The sequence below is a fragment of the Hakea prostrata genome, chromosome 6 (assembly GCF_041222555.1).
Source record: "Hakea prostrata isolate BN-2017 chromosome 6, UWA_Hpros_2, whole genome shotgun sequence".
Taxonomy (NCBI): Eukaryota; Viridiplantae; Streptophyta; class Magnoliopsida; order Proteales; family Proteaceae; genus Hakea; species Hakea prostrata.
In genome coordinates, this window is record NC_142605.1 from 27,769,580 (window position 1) to 27,786,157 (window position 16,578).

A 16,578-nucleotide genomic window follows, 5' to 3' on the forward strand; every position below is an offset into this window, starting at 1 on the left:
ATAGCCACAGGTTTCCTTTAAAATGAATTTGACATCACAGTAATTTATTTTAAAACCGTTTTCATTCTATTATGGATCCTCAATGCTTTCTATAATCTCTGCCAAAATTTCTTTTTTCAAAAAAAACAAATGTTTGTATAATCCTTAGTTGAAAAATAAAAATAAAAAATAAAAATTCGACAATGTCAAAATTTCCCTTCTGACATGAGACAGAATAGGTTCCCCTCGCCTTGGATCGCTGGCTTGTTAAGACGACTTTCCTTTAGCCCTTTACCCGTTTTGGGATTAAAGAGAGTCGGTGAAGCAGAATGAATGAATGAATGATCGCTGGTCGAATCATCTCCATGGTAGGGATGGTTAGAAACGAAGAACCATTGGCTATAATGAAACCGTTTATTCTATTGTAGTCCAGCTCTCTTTTGCCGCTCATTCTAAGCTACGATGAAGCCAGTCTCCTTCTTTTTCCTAAGAACATCAATGGCTCAACAAAGCACGTTTCATACCGATTCAAATTGGCGCCTGAGGCATCAAACGAGGAAGTTACAATCTGGTGACCGGACTGGAATCATTTTAATTTGTTTAACACGTCTTAGTGATCTGGGCATCTGTTAGAAAACTCTCCAGGAGCATGGGTTGCATGAATTTTAAATGATTCGTGTGATTTTGCTCTGAAAATCCCGGTTTCGTTCTGTTATCTCAGTATAATCCATGGATGAAACTAAAGATGGTTTCTTGGAGAAAGAATCTATCTCCAGTGGGGAAGAGTCTGTTTTCAGGTGGAAATTCTTCTTGGATCATTCTGGGGAGGTCGTTGTCACTCTCGATTCAAATGGGTTGTCTTGGAAATTATTCGGAGCCACGAATAATGTAAGTTAACATGTTTTTTGCTGTGAAATTTTCTTCTTTTTCTTTTGTTAATGCTATTTGAATGCCAGCGGTTATGTTTGAAAAGAAATTCAGACGAACTGTGCTGGTTTTTCCCCGGTGTTAAGGGTCTTGCTGATATGTGCCATAAAGTTCTTTTTTTTTTTTGGGGAAAGCCATAAAGTTCATTATGGAGCTTAGATATGAATAACATCCAAATTTTAATCTGTATGTTCTTCTCTTTCTTGTTTACTCCTTTCCCCCAACCCATTCTTGGATGGGTATTTGGTGGGTGTTGATTCATCTGCTCTCATGTGTTGCTTAGTTCAGTTTTGGAATATAAACGAGATAAAAATATATAATTGGATGGAAAGGTGCATAAGTTCATCAATAATGAGTTTCATACCATGGCGAAGTGTCGGTGGAGAATTTTAGTTTTTGATATATCAGTCATTTGAATCCGGTGCCCGAGTCTTCAAATTTTCAAATTTTAAACAATTATCTAAACTTTTTAGAGCAGTAACTACACAGAAGTCCACCTGGTATTTCCTCTACTGGGTTGACCAATTGCAGCCATAGTGCAGGTTTTGATCGGTCTCTTATGTTACTTACCACTGCTTAGACGATTGTTTCTAATGGCTTTTCCATGTTTTCCAGAAGATGGATAGGTCTTCATGTTGGGGTACTGAGCTTGGTATAAAATTTGAAAATAGTATCAAATTCTCTGATGTCTATGCCATTGAGTTCATCAATTGGGGTTTGATTCATGAGTCAGTTCTCTCAAACGCTGGAGGATTTCCTACGGGTCGTGGCTCAGAGGTCTCAATTCTTTCCTTTGTGGACTCTGTTCTATATCTATTGGAGACAGGTAGTTGGTTCCAGGCCTAACTGGATGAAGTTCTCTTTTCTGACACAGATGTATCGTTTTTCGGTGCATGGATTCCAAAGATCAAGGTCCCAGGGTTCTCTTTGGGTCCTGGCTACTTACACTTTTGGAAACAAGGATCTGCAGTTATGTCATACATGGGTGCGTCGAATTAAAGCATCACTCGAAATGCAAGTTGACAGACCCAAGAGCCTCTTGGTATGTTCAATTACTGATTTGATGTATGATCTTCTGGGTACTTACAGGATAAAGTTATTAGCTGTAGATTATTTGAATCACAATATTTGCTATATTTTATTTGAATCACATCCTTATTGGCCAGGTTTTTGTTCATCCATTGAGTGGGAAGAAGAATGGTCGCAGAACGTGGGACACTGTGGCTCCTATATTTTCACGTGCTAAAGTGAAAACTAAGGTAATCTTTTGGGCACATTGCCACAAGGCTCTCAGGATCCTTCTTCTGAGATTATGTCAGTCCTTTATGTGAATAGGATGCATATACTCAAAACAGTGAGTACCCATAGCACATTTTGGTGGCTTCTTTTTCAGTCCTCAATCCTGTGCTTTTTATGATTGAGTTTGTATATGTAATGGTGATAGAGGTGCTCTATTATGGAAGACTGTCGAAGAAAAATATTGCTGTACTTGTCTGGATCCCCTGTGGAATGCACAAGTTTTTCCTGTCCATCTAATTGTTAGACCAGCCAAAATTTCCATTGTATTTAATGATCCTTCCTTCTAGCATCTGACCAATGCTTTCATGACACATTTTCCTTCTAATTCTGAACCTTCAGAAAGTCAGGTGGCCATAAAGACACTGTTTGTGAGCATGAAGCATTCTTGATTTTGAGCTCTAGATCTCTCTGCTGCTGGTAACATTAGGAAGACCCTGAATGCTTCTGAGGAATGCTCTTATGGAGTTACTGATTTTATCCATAGCGTGTCTCATAAGGACATTCATGCCTAACCATTGAATCAAAAGCATAACTTATTAGGCATTTTGTTACTTTCTGGCATGTGGCAAGTACAGGGCTGACACCATAACATGTTTCAGAACTTCTGACTAGTAGTGTTATGCTTCTTATGTTAAGCCCATTACATAGTTAAATGCTTTCATTTATCTTGAGCTAAGCAGTTTCAATCAACGTACCTGCAAAAACATTGGAAATTCAAAATGATCATTTATAGCTTAGATATCAATTTATGAGTTACGTTTTATTACATATATATCAAAATGATCTAATCATAAAACATACCTTATCAATTTATGAAATGATCTTTTTATTGGAAGTTGATATATCAGCTCGTCATAATGCTGATAAGCTAACCTAGGCAGGTGTTGTGAGGTGCCTAGACCTATGTTATGTTCTGGACGTTCTATTGGATTTTAGTTTTTAATATGTAGGCAATGGACCACTTTTTCCATATTTTCATAGTCCTACCTTCATATCCTTCCTTTTTCTTTTTTTCCCTCTGGTTTTCATATTTTTCTTCTCCTTTGCTAAAACAGTAAAACCTATTTAGTTGTCCAGCAGAAGGAAGCACTATTATTTTTGAAATTCAGGGGTTGTGCTTTATGATGAACTTCTCAGTTGGTGCAAATGGCTAAATATCAATTGAGTGGGATATAGAAAAAGAAAATTATTGGTCTTATTTTGAGTGATGTGTTCAATATTATTCAGGTTAATGATCGTGCTAAAACTTCTTGATTAGGTAATTGTTACAGAGAGGGCAGGCCATGCATTGGATGTAATGTTATCTATCAAAGATGAGGAACTAAAGTCTTATGACGGTGTTATTGCTGTAGTAAGTAATTACCTTCCACTGACATGCTGCTACTTTGCCTGAGTTCTCATAATATTGGCTGGATTTTTTGTTTGTCAAGCCATGTGATCTTAACAAGCCAGGTCCACAGGAAGTACTTAATAAGTTCACATTAGATAGGCTTGAATCCAATTTGGGATTTCTGGCAGCAGCTAACTAATAGGAAAATACTTGATGACACAAGTCTTGATTATCTACAGGTCAACTAGCAACTCAACTCAAACAGACTCTTAACAGAGAAAATAATCACCAGTAATTTTCTTTGAATCCCCATTTGATTTATCTCTTTATTTGAGGACAATAAATGATTGCAGGACTCTATAATTAGCAAATGGACTGGATGTTTTGCAAATGCCCATGGAATCTGTTGAAGGTAGAGGAATTGGTTGTACCCACATTGTACTTATCAATTTTAGGAAAGGTACTTGAAAGTTTAAATGATGAAACTAACTTATCTAGCAAGGTCATATTTTAATTGTTTAAGCTTAGATAAATTGAATTTCTTTTATTGGGTGAAGAGGTAAGGGCTTGAAGTTGGGAAAGGGGAGAACAGGCAAGCGCTTGAAGGTGAGAAGGGAGGAGATATGAAGCATCAGATTAGCCTATTACGATGTGTACGCAAATGACAGGAGAAGCAAATGGTTAGAGGTTACATCAAATAAAATTAGATTCCAAATCTGCATGAAGGATTTGGACCTTGAGGACCATCTTAAAAGTTAGCACCCAAGTCAAGTAAGGTAGATGGTGGTTCCAAAAGCAAACTTACATACCTATTCACAACGAGAGTTACCTGCTGATGTGAATCAAAGTCTTATGTTTAGTCACAGGAACAAGGCCCCACTACTGGTCTAGTACTGTTGTGGGATTCAACTTCTATGGGAGGCATCTTAGTCTGATGATGTAGCAGGTTTTTGGAAGATCAATTCAGATTGCACGGAGAAACATGAAGAAGAGAAGACCAAAACATTGTCCCCATGAGCAGTGTCACAACCTACGTTTGCTCAGTTTGGGAATAACTAGTGTGTGATATCAGAATGAAGACTCAACCACCCCTGTGTGGACGACTCCCAACCATGGTTCAAGGACTTGGTTTCAGGCTTTCAGCAAGGCAGAAAACTGTGTTGGGCTGGCGAGATGCATTTTTCCTTGGTTGGACTTGGTGCTTGGATTTTCTTCTTCTTTTTTTTTTTTTGGGGGGGGGTGGTTTGGGGTTAACCTACTTAGGTCATGAAACTTGGTGCACAGCCTATTTTGGGCATGATCTGATTTTGAAAAACTAACGTCCAACCAGAAGTTTGACTTCGGACTAGGTTCCTAGGCTACAATATACGTGGTCTCTAATAGGCCCTACTGGACACATAATTTATTAGTGGAAAACATACAATTGGTGTAAAACGACTTAAATAGGCATAGGAATGTAAAACTTTACAATACATCAATCTTATCTTACCTCTATGACGTGGATGAGCGTCATGATAGATCAAAACCTTGAGACCTTTCTTAACTATTAAAACATAATGTCAAACTCCTAAAACAATCGAATGACTATATGTTATTTATTCTCTAATTTATGTTTATCTTAATTAAAAATAAAATTTGTAATTTCTGTTAAAATGGTTATACCTTTATAGTATAAAATCTTATAATTAAATGATGCATTTGACATCTGAATAGATCCAACTGATGTAAAGTCAAATTTAGACTTAGAAGACAGGAAAAGCATAAATTTTCATTTATATTGTATGCGTCTTCCAGTAGGCTAAGTACTTTTTAGCTGGGCTGTATTGCATACTTTCTCTTCTTTGATGATCTACTGACATATGGTTCCAGGGTGGTGATGGATTCTTTAATGAAATTCTGAATGGTTTACTCTCTTCAAGGCATAAGGCTCCCTACCCACCAGCACCTACAGATATTATGAATATGGCTGGGAATAATGAGAGCAATCTTGCTCATCATTCTGATGAGACTACCTTGGAGAGTTCTCATCAAGATGAGCCTTTTCTTTTAAGTTCCGGACCTAGCTTGGACTTTTCAAGTACCAGTACGTACTATTATTACTATAACTCTGTATAAGTTTAGCTCTATATTTGATGCAAGAAATAATAGGTGGAGACCTGATGTGTCAATGCATTTTTGATATTGCAGGATCTCAATGTGGCTCTAGCAACAGAGGTTATATTCTGTAACTTTGTTTGCTCTGTGTGTGTGTGCGTGTGTGCTTAAAAATAATTAGTATAGAGTTTTTCTTCTTCTAAGAAGTCTGTTTATTGAAATAGTTATTAATACTTGCTTACTTGCTAAAGTTTCTGTTATCTTGCAATTTCATGCAGATCAAGATAGTATATTGTCTTTCCCAAATGAACGATTTAGACTCGGAATTATTCCTGCAGGTTCAACTGATGCCATTGTGATGTGGTATGGTTTTGGTTTTCTTGTTTTTTGTAATATTTCTTTCAGGCATATTGTTTTGTTTTTTGTATCATTTGTCATCCGAAGAGAGTTGTTTCTCCATTTATTAAAATTTTGTGGTACTTTTGTTAAGTTGTTGCTGCTGTTGTTGCTCTTATGCTATTATGATGAGTACTTAATGAATGAAGGAATCTTATAAGGTTCAGGATGACAGAACCAAGGGTAAATATAAAGTGCCTACATATAAGGCATGGACGTGCAAAATAAAACGAAACCTTTTTATAATTGAATCTATAGGAACAAAGTATGCATGGTGAAACTATATAGGAGTTCCCAGTATTTTGATTAATTTTGGTGCCTAAGCTAGATGTCCAGGTAAATATTCAACTGTGATGTTCTAAGTCTTGGTTTTGAGGCTGGTTCCAGTGGGTCCAAATTTGAGACAGCCAAAACAATTCTTCAGTAGAATTAAAAATAGTAGCAGCGGCTCATATAATAGACTCAAATCAGAGTTAGAATGATAGATGAGATCTTTCAAACAAGTGAGATTTTGAAATCCGTACAAGGATTGAGTGTAGGCCTTATGGAGATGTTCTCAACAACTTTGGTGTGGTTTCAAAGGATGGAAGTGGAGTCATGAAAGTTGGGATGAAAATAGAAGGCTAAGTCTAGGAGCTAGTCCAGCCAATGGTACAAGCTAGATTGGGGATTGATTGATGGGTTGCAAAGCTATAAAGATTTTGATGGAGGTGATGGAAGGAGATGATGAGGGATTAGAAAGTTGCAGTAATCAACAAGCTCCTGGACAGCAGCAAATCCTGCTTGAATGGGGGGGGGTAATAATAGCAGCAATAACCCTGCAACTTCAAGGGCATAAGGTGATCAAGAGAAGCCTTTGAATTCTTCTTCCAGCAGTAGCTGAGTTTACTGTCAGGTTTATTCTGTTTTTTTGATTAGTTATAAGTGGTTTTTCTTTTATATGCCATTTATCCTCTTTCTTTGTTTTACTTCTTCTCTCTCACTCTCTCCTAATTGGATACTATGAAGACGTAACTCACTAGGTTAGTGAAATTCTTAATAAAATCATCTGGTCTCCTTTCCTTTTTGATGTAGAAGTTTACAAAATCTGTTTTTCTTGCTTCACAATGAATGAATTTTAATAGAGTCCCTTTGCTACTTGAAGCTTTGGACAATAAATCTCTGTTTTAGATATAATTCAGCAGGTTTGTGTTCTGGATATTAGTTTCTGTACACTGATTTTTGTAAGCAAATTTTCGTTGAATTTCTTTGCAGTACTACTGGAACTCGAGATCCCATAACTTCTGCCTTGCACATTGTCCTTGGTAAAAGAGTATGCCTTGATATAGCTCAAGTTGTCAGATGGAAAACAAGTATGTTGTCAAAGGACACACCTTCTGTACGATATGCTGCTTCTTTTGCTGGGTAACTCTCTAGACCTGTTGATGTTTTCAGCTTTGTTTTAGGTCAACCTTTCTTGATACTTAATTTCCATCTTTCATACCTGTTTCCATGATTAGGTTACTGGAACAAAAACTGTCTCGAAGTCTCTTGAACAGATTTTGATTTTGGCTCCCTTCTAAATTGTTTGATGGATTGAGAGCTTGAACTTGCACTTTGTCTATCCTCCAGATATGGTTTAATTTAATAAGCATAATTTCTCAGTCCTGACAAAGAGCTGCTCTGTTGCTCCAGGGAACCAGGCCTTATCTCAGGCATTTTTACTGTTATCATTGTCAACTGATGATACTACTATCAAGGATGAGAATGCTCTCTAATTTCATTTGGAAGAATCAAACTTTTTTAACTGGACAAAGCAGAAACCAAATACTGAGGAGCAAAGTCTCTTAGATTAGGAATATTATTAAGAAAAATAAATCCAGAAAAATAAATCCATCTGACGAACTCGCAGATTAGTTATAATTGTGTTATCCTGTTTTTACATGGTTGGTTGTGCATCCAGTTGTTTTACTTGTGGGATGCCATTTGTTAATGCAACTTTCTGTCTGTTGCCAGATATGGATTCTATGGAGATGTCATCAAGGAGAGTGAAAACTACCGCTGGATGGGCCCCAAACGCTATGATTATGCAGGGACAAAGGTGTTTTTGAAGCACAGGTAATACTTCTCATGATAGTTGATGTACAACTTTTCTGAGCACATCCTTAAGCCAGAAAACTTGTTGAGCTGGTTTGTCCTAAATTCATTTTGTGAGAACATTGTGCAAAGGACAAGTAACCTGTGTCAAAGTCATCCTAAAGATTGTCCAGCCTGGTTTGAATTGAATCGTTCAGTCAAATCTCAGATGTGCTCTAGTGGGAAACAACCAAAGCAAGTATTCAGAAGTATATTTAGCATTGTTTAACTTAATGTATTTATTACCAACTTCGCTTGTATTTCTGGAAAGCAGTTTCTTCCAGATGTAGCTCCTCTATTCTCTTTTCGATGGAGATGATTCAGTTCAGAACACTGTTGAGTTGAGTTCTTATGTTTCTGATGACTGAAATCATGCTTTCCCTTTCTTCAGGTCATATGGGGCTGACATAAGATACTTAGAAGTTAAAGCAGAGAAAGTAAATGTAACTCCAATCAGAGGTCTTCAAGGTGGTGGGACAAAATCATTTGGTGTTCCATTGAAAAGACCTGAAAGACTGCTTTGCCATGTTAATTGTAGTGTTTGTACCGAGTATGTGAAGCCAACTCAGATGACTGCAAAAAGTCCCACAGAGACAAACTATCCAATTCCCAAAGACTCAAGGTGGCTGCAATCCAAGGGTCATTTCCTTAGTGTAGGTGCAGCAGTCATCTCCTGTCGCAATGAAAGAGCTCCCAATGGTTTGGTGGCTGATGCTCATCTTGCAGATGGTTTCTTGCATCTCATACTAATTAAAGATTGCCCTCGTGCATTTTATTTATGGTAATTTAAATGACTTCTCTGTCATTCATTTTATTTTTGTTTTTCTTGTCCTTGTTTTCAGAAGTTTGTTAATCTTGTGTTTTTAGGAACATCTGTGAATGTTTAGGATTTGTTCTGCCAAATTCTATTAGATGCCATAAATTGTTTATCATAGTTTAGTCTTCGGAAAAAAAAAGGCACTCTTGACTTTTGAATTGGATTCCTCAAGAGAATGCTTTTTATGTAGAAAATGCATGCTATACCTTAATCAGCCAGCCTTCTCATCATGTGCATCACATCGTCTCATCCACATTCTCTTTATATTGAGACCTACATGAATGAAAATGCTTGAACAAATGAATGCACTTGACTGCATTTTTGGGTTTTCAAAAAATTAGGTAAAACACCCTGTCCTTGACAGACTGTTTCCTCTTACCAAAGATCGGTTTCATTTCTTGGGTCTTGTTCCTTCTGCTATTATTACTTGGTTATCCTTGTATACTTTGTCATTTAATTACTTAATCCATAAAGTTCTCCAGGTGAAAAAACATTAGATTTTCCATCTTTTGAAACCAATATGTTTGATGTAATTCAACATAAAAAGGGCAAACCCAATGCCGAAGGCTTCCAAACAAGCAGTGTCGGGGGGGGGGGATTTTCTACATAGCCTTACCCCAACAATTTTTGCTGAGAGACTGTTTTGATGGTACAACTGTGATCCACCAACCATTTCTTCAAGGCCCGCCCCTTAATTTGATATGCAATAATTAATTTGTCTGTCTATGAATCTGCAGTGCTGGATTGTATATGTTTTCAGTATGATTTATTTTTTGGAACTTAAATATAACATATTAACATGTGTTAAGGCCTACAGGCACCTAACACAACTTGCAAGGAAAGATGGTAGCCCATTGGACTTCAAGTTTGTGGAGCATTATAAAGTATTTTTCCCCCCATCATCTCTGTTGTTCTCTTGTTTTACCTACAAAATAGTTGTAACTGTTTGCATTTCTGTTATGATAGACACCAGCCTTCACATTTATGTCTTTTGGTGATGAGAGTGTCTGGAATTTGGATGGTGAGCTCTTCCAAGCGCATCAACTCTCAGCTCAAGTGTTTAGAGGACTTGTTAGTTTATTTGCGTCTGGACCTGAAGTTTAAAGATGCAAGCTTTCAAACAGTATTAGTGGTGAGAATCTTTTCAAACCCGTTGTTTATGGCATTTCATCGCATTTGTGTTGTGCAATCTGTTATCTGTGGGTCAAAGAAGTGAGTTTTTTCTTGTAAAATGGTTTTGGATCAGCAAAGAAAAGAAAAGAACCAATCCACATTATTATTAACATGTCACACTTGATCTCAAATGTCCTTGTTTAGATGCAAACCCCTAAACTTTCAAATGTTACTAAGAAATTCTTTATAGGTAGACTGTTTATTTGTTTGTTTATTTTTTGGGTGCAGTGCCCCAGGTTGAACCTCATTTTTGTCTAACAGCAATGGTAATGAATCTGGGGAAAATATACTTGTTAAGCATAATGGTGTCTACTGTGTCAACTGAGCTATAAACGGTCTAATTTCAGCAAATGAAAGCTCAGCCTAGTGTAACTATTGAGAGAGCATCTGAATTCATAAAACCTTCTCAGCACTGGTGAGTCAGAGATGAACAAATTTTGGGAAGAAGGAACTGATACTGGAAATTCCATAGCAGAAGTAAAGATGTCTTATGCAGCTTTAAAGGAGATTCAATGAGGATGGTCTACTTCGTGGAGGCACTTAGCATTGGCATTAGCCTCGACAGGAATATGCTGATATAACAAAAATCAACAGTCATTTTCAAAGTAAGTTTTGTAAAATACCAATAATTTTCTTTCTTCCCTTTTTGGTAGGTGCAGCCATCTGTGAGAAGTGGCACCTGTTATCTTTGTTAATTTGGAATTGCTGCTGTCCCTTGTTAAGCTAGCTTGAAAAGCATAAGGTGGTTCATGTACTTCATAGGTCAACTTTAACAACTTCCATTGTACTATATAATGACTTCAATTTCACTGATTTTTTTGTTTGTTTTTCAAGGATTGTTCCTCCTAGAGACAAGGTTCTCTGAGATTTTTTGTAGACCCAAAAGTTATAGACAGTTTGACCAGCAGATATCCGTCCTAGGTTCGGAAGCTTTTCTAATTTCAGGTATACAATAAGATACGAGTTTGAATCTTTTTACATTTCTTCACCACATAATAGGAGTTTAAATCTAAGTACTGATAAAATAAAACTAAGGTATGATAGACTTGAGGTGGGTTCTTTTTTTTAATATATGGTGGAGAGGTGTGAAGGGAGCATAGGCTTCTACCCATTACGTGCTAAAATACGAATGACACTAACGTTTCAAGGAATGTTTTATTAGGGACGGTTATAGGCTTTTCCAAGCTACCTTCTCTAATGGGTGCTTCTTTATTTTTTGGTAAAACTAATGGGTGCTTCTATGGAGCCAAACTTTCTATTTGGGACGGTTAAAGGTTTCCAATATTCTTCTTTTTGCGGTAAACTTCAATGCTGCGCATTAAACGAGCAACATGTGTTGTCGATGGTCGAGATCAAATCTTGACCGTCCATTTTGAATGTGTTTAAAACCAAAATGCAGATCTCAACTGTCGACAACATTGAAGTTCAACCACTTCTTTTATGGTCCAACTATTTTGTCCCTAATGGGCTTCTGCTTTTTATGGACCAAGATATCTAATTTGGGACGGTTAAGCGTACGTCCGATACGGATTTTTTTGCTTTTATGTGCCAAAATGTCTTATTGCGACGGTCAAAAAGTTTCCCAAGCTTAATGGGCCAAGCTGTGTAATTTGTTATTAATGGGCTTTCGCTCTTATGGGCAAAAGGCAATTAGTTTGTTACTAATGGGCCGAAATGCCTAACCTGGCTGTTACGAGGTTCCTCAAACGTACCAAATGCGTTATTTGGGACACTTAAGTTGAAAGGTTCCCAAGCTTTCGTCCCTAATGGGCTTAGCTTTTTTATGGGCCAATCTGTTTCGTTATAGACATTTTGAAAGGTAAATAAAATAATCTTACACTACATCATCCCCCATTCTGGTTTCATTTCTCTATAATGATCCTGGATAGTTAAAATTTGTCTCCGTATTCGTTTAAGAGTGTCCGTATCTGTCTGTCAAGCAACCGGATTCGGATAATAACCAGATAGATTAAAATATTCTACATTTTGTTCTCTGAAAATGGATGCTAATCGGATTTTTGAAATCGGTATCGGTAACCTGATAATTAGAAATTGAAAATTATCCGATTAGAGTAAAATATTCAATACTTTTCTCTAAAAAAGGGCTGGTAATCGGATTTGGATTCAGATAGTGGTTTTGCTAATTGGATTTGGATGCACCAGCATCCAGCATCCAAGCCGAATCCGATCCGTTTATGGGTCTACTATAATCTGTATTGGTCATTTTGATTGGTTTGGTTTATAACCCGGTTCAACCTAGATCAAAACATTTTGATCGGTTTGGCTTGATTTGTTTTAGGTGGATTTTTTCCTGCCCAAGGTTTTCATTGTTGACATCAATACTACCAATAATTAGTTCTCTTTCTCTCGGTTCTCTCTCTTGTTTTCAACTTCACATTCACATTGTATGAATAGTAATTGCTGAGGGAAAATAGATGTGGATTTGTTGTAATTCTCAGATGGGTACAGCAGCATCAACCCATGCAGACCAAAAATGGTTACTAGGAGGGGACGTGAAACCATAACAGGACCACCAAGCACCCATTTTTGGAAATCAAAGAAAACATTACTTCCTCTTCTTGGTAGTAATAGCACTGCCATGATTTTCATGGGTTCAACAAAATCTCAATTTTCTGGTGACATTAAATGTTTGATTTTACTCATTTAATAAGAGAGAGAGAAAACCCTCGATGAGAATTCTCATTCTGGGCAGTTTTAAATAAAAAGAACAACTTCTCAAAATTATTCTAGGGTTATATAGAAAGAGAGGGATTGATTCAGCTAGTTGGAATCCATTAGGCTAAACTGAAAAAGATTGCAAAACCAAATTAAATCAAAGGCAAAAGACAAAATGATGTAAAAGTTGCATTTTTCGATTTGGTAGATCAGAATAAATCTCAGTCTCTTATCTATATAAGAGTCATCAACCATTTATATGAAGATGACCCATCAATTGTAATTTCCACCTTTCTATTTAATGGGTGAGATTTGTTCCATCTCACTAAAACAGTAACATATACGTCACAAGCTATTCTAAATCAAGTTGAAAGCAAACAAATATACTTTCAAGTTTCAACACTAAACTTAAGGGTTACCCTTGGGTTGGACTAAGTACTGTAAGTTTGAAAATATATATATGGTAGAAGTAGATCAAATGGAACTATAACTAAAAAAGGAAGATTTTTTTTTACCAGGAACCCTATAAAGACATTGAAGAACTTAACAAATTAACTAACCTAAATAATTTAATTTGTTGTTACTTATTTACAAACTAAGCATGAATAGAAAGTAGTCTTTTATGTTTAGCCTGACTTTAATTAGCTTAATCAAGGAAATAATTAGAGCAAAATTGTTGGTTATTCTTTCTATAATGAAATCCACGTATTTCAAATTGAATTTGGCTTTTTTATAATCTCTTATGGTATTATTTCATATGCATTACATTCACAGAAAGATACCAACTTACCAAGTAACTTGTCATTATGGATAACATGTTAGCAAAATAGAACACTGTTTCAGCTACAGAATAATCTTTTATTTTCGGAATATGGTCAAGAGAAAGCATCACAGACATGATGAAGGGCCACCATTCCTTTTGTCTCTCGTTTAAACCATCATGTATCATAAGAATTACCAAGTCAGTGACCAATCATTTGACCGAATTAAAGTTTATATCCTTAAAATTAATTTCCAGAACATTTAAATGAAGTGGTGCATCGTGCCATTAAATTAATTCTTGATGCTTGACTCTGGGGTCTCTGAAAGTCCAAGTTGAAAGAACCCTTTGCAGGAGATTACAAAAACCCATGATCCAAATATACTCACAGAAAAGAGATGAACTCAAGAATGTGACATTCTGTCTTCCCCATTATTATTCTTCTTCATATGATCAAATTTAGAAATCTTCTGGGTTTCCTACTCTCTGCAAAACTTACTATAAGAAGCATTACTCATGAAAAATGAAGCTGCTTGTCAGCAAAGAGGAAGTAGTAGCAGTTAAGGGTCGCAGTTATCTTTTCTTCTTGTTGGGAATTGGACTGGGTGCAACAGTAAACTACAGCAATGCCATTCCTTTAAATGAAAAAGATAGCTCATGCATTCTATCTTCTGAAGATTCCTTTTATACTCGAATTAGGGTTCATTGAAAGTTGCAACATGGTAATTTTAATGAAGTAGATCAAGTGGGTCTTTAGGATGTCTTTTCTTTAACACTTTACTTTATAAATATCAGAAACATAATTCCATTCTCTAGTCCCACAAGCAACCAAGCAAGAAGAGGTAACCTAGGCTAGCAGATGAGCAGTCCACAACACTCTTCCTTCCTCCTTTCTCTTCCTTAGCTTCTCTTCCTTAATTAAGCTTTCATGCTAAAATTCAATACCTCGGTCTATGTTAATTTCTTGAAATTCTTTTCAAGTTTGATCTTTGGTTTTTGAGACTCAAACTAGGATATCCAAGCATAAGAAAAAGAGGTAAAATTTTCCTTTTCTTTTTTTCTTCTTTCCATAACAGGTAGAGAAGCTGAGGCTGCACTGCTAGATAATTATGGGGAGGGGGAAGATAGAGATCAAGCGGATTGAGAATACTACCAACAGGCAAGTGACCTTCTCTAAGCGCCGAGGAGGGTTGATGAAAAAGGCTCATGAACTTGCTGTGCTGTGTGATGCCCAGGTTGGGCTCATCGTTTTCTCCAGCACTGGCAAGATGTATGAATATTGCAGTTCTCACTGCAGGTCTGTAGCCAATTCTGAATTTTCTTCTGCTTTTACCTTTTTCCTTCTTTTTCATTTGTAGTTTTCTAAGATGGGTTTTGCAAATGAGTGATTCTTTTTAATGGGGTTTGCATTACCATGTGTATGGGGAACACTAGTAATTTGTGCCAATAAATTCAAGGAACAGTAAGTTTGTAACTGTACATGTGGTTTGAAGATTGAAAAGGAATTTTTTGTGCCCTAATTCTCAAATGCTGATTCTGATCCTACTAAATTGATACTTGAGAAGATATCAATGTTTAAATTAGATATTAAAATCCATATTCCCATATATTTAATTAAGTCCTTGTCTATGGAATCAATCAGGCTGTCACAGCATTTTCCCAGAACTAATAAATGGCTTACTTGGTTATCAGCTAGAGTCATGAAATTTTAATGGAGATCTAAGTTAGAAATCGTCTTTGTAGTTAAATCTGAATAACATTTTGGTTTCATTCTGATGTTTTAGCATGCAGCAAATCATAGAAAGATATCAAAAGCTCTCAGGGATTCGTATGCAGGAGTATGACAACAAGGTATATAATATTTAACTTAGTTTATCTAAATACAAATAATATAATAAGATATTACTTTGTTACACTTGAAATTGTTGCAGCAAGTATTTAATGAAATGGCAAAGATGAAGAGTGAGACTGATAAGCTTCAGGCAAACCTACGCCATTTCTGTGGAGAGGATTTGGCTTCTTTACATTATAATGACTTGAATCAGCTTGAAGCAACAATAGAGAACTCTTTTAACAAGATAAAAGCCAGAAAGGTAATATTTCATATTTCTCCAAGTGAATCTCCTTATACACAATTGTATCGTAAGTCATCCTAGGAACCCTAAAAGGTAAAATTAGATCTTAATTTCTCCTTTCCTGAAGATAGTAGATGGTGGGATGCTAGAATGTATTTCTGGGTTTTAATGCAATCTTTGTTTCGCGATTTACAGAGCCAGCTAATGCAACAACAGATTGACAATCTCCGTAGGAAGGTATGAACAATCTCTCTCTCTCTCTGTGTGTTTGTTTGACACTAAATATATAGTCTTTGTCATTTGCAGGAGCAGTACTTAGAACAGCAAACCCAGGTGTATCGTTGTGTAAGTATAGCTATATGCTGATGGGTTTTCTATTGTTCAGTCAAAGAACATCTTCAAATAACATTTTATCAGATTGCCATTTTCAGATTCAAGAGCTGGAGCACAACCAAGTAGTGATGGAACAGAAAAGCATGGAGCAGCCAGTATTGGATTTTGGGCTATATGCAGATGACTTGGGGAGAAACTTGCTTCATCTCTCAACCCCTCTCTCTCCTCAGTATCACACTCATCGTCTTCAACCTACTCAGCCTAACCTGCAAGAAGCTACTCTCCCACGCCATGGTTTGCAGCTTTAATTGGTATAACACCTTCTTGCCTTTCCAATCAAATAGCCATTTTTAAGCTAGCCCATCATAAAACTGAAGAATTTTTCAATTATTTCTTTACATGTAGATTATTTAGTCTAATCATCCTAGTCTGTTCACGTTAATTACTACTTATTTTGCAGATACCTGAGATCCCACATATCAATAAGGGCTTCATCGTCATATCATGAAGAAGGGTATCTCATTATCTGGAGTTCACTTGTCAGATGAACCCATTTCAACTACTGAAGTGTTTGTTTGTTTGTTTGTTTTTTTTCTTTTTCCGG

The 16,578-nt window shown here is 36.5% G+C and overlaps 2 protein-coding genes across 5 annotated transcripts; both read left to right on the plus strand.

Moving 5' to 3' along the window:
• Window positions 1-214: 214 nt before the first annotated feature.
• On the plus strand, window positions 215-11,182 carry ACD5 (Diacylglycerol kinase family protein). Of its 4 annotated transcripts, none has more exons than XM_089157918.1 (14): window positions 215-867; window positions 1,522-1,683; window positions 1,781-1,948; window positions 2,073-2,165; window positions 3,464-3,556; window positions 5,405-5,618; window positions 5,723-5,749; window positions 5,908-5,992; window positions 7,280-7,429; window positions 8,021-8,122; window positions 8,532-8,921; window positions 9,775-9,841; window positions 9,924-10,089; window positions 10,359-11,182. In XM_089157918.1, the coding sequence occupies exons 1-13, from the start codon at window positions 709-711 to the stop codon at window positions 10,059-10,061; spliced, it is 1,848 nt and encodes a 615-aa protein (XP_089014044.1). In that variant the 5' UTR covers window positions 215-708; the 3' UTR covers window positions 10,062-10,089; window positions 10,359-11,182. The 4 variants fall into 4 exon arrangements, with proteins under 4 accessions (XP_089014044.1, XP_089014045.1, XP_089014046.1 ...); XM_089157919.1 differs by having other exon boundaries at window positions 10,392-11,182; XM_089157920.1 differs by having other exon boundaries at window positions 1,525-1,683.
• Window positions 11,183-14,663: 3,481 nt separating this feature from the next.
• On the plus strand, window positions 14,664-16,282 carry LOC149013023 (MADS-box protein AeAP3-2-like). The gene is made up of 6 exons (XM_089159679.1): window positions 14,664-14,863; window positions 15,351-15,417; window positions 15,498-15,659; window positions 15,837-15,878; window positions 15,948-15,986; window positions 16,073-16,282. The coding sequence occupies exons 1-6, from the start codon at window positions 14,676-14,678 to the stop codon at window positions 16,280-16,282; spliced, it is 708 nt and encodes a 235-aa protein (XP_089015805.1). The 5' UTR covers window positions 14,664-14,675.
• The last annotated feature ends 296 nt before the right edge of the window (window positions 16,283-16,578 follow it).

What these genes read in the sequence shown, in the direction of transcription:
- ACD5 (XM_089157918.1), top strand. Translation starts at nt 709, where the DNA reads ATGGATGAAACTAAAGATGGTTTCTTGGAGAAAGAATCTATCTCCAGT. An exon ending in CTACGGGTCGTGGCTCAGAG is followed by an intron (nt 1,684 to 1,780) that starts GTCTCAATTCTT and finishes TTTCTGACACAG; the next exon opens with ATGTATCGTTTTTCGGTGCA. An exon ending in ACTGATGCCATTGTGATGTG is followed by an intron (nt 5,993 to 7,279) that starts GTATGGTTTTGG and finishes ATTTCTTTGCAG; the next exon opens with TACTACTGGAACTCGAGATC.
- LOC149013023 (XM_089159679.1), top strand. Translation starts at nt 14,676, where the DNA reads ATGGGGAGGGGGAAGATAGAGATCAAGCGGATTGAGAATACTACCAAC. An exon ending in TATTGCAGTTCTCACTGCAG is followed by an intron (nt 14,864 to 15,350) that starts GTCTGTAGCCAA and finishes CTGATGTTTTAG; the next exon opens with CATGCAGCAAATCATAGAAA. An exon ending in TGCAGGAGTATGACAACAAG is followed by an intron (nt 15,418 to 15,497) that starts GTATATAATATT and finishes AAATTGTTGCAG; the next exon opens with CAAGTATTTAATGAAATGGC.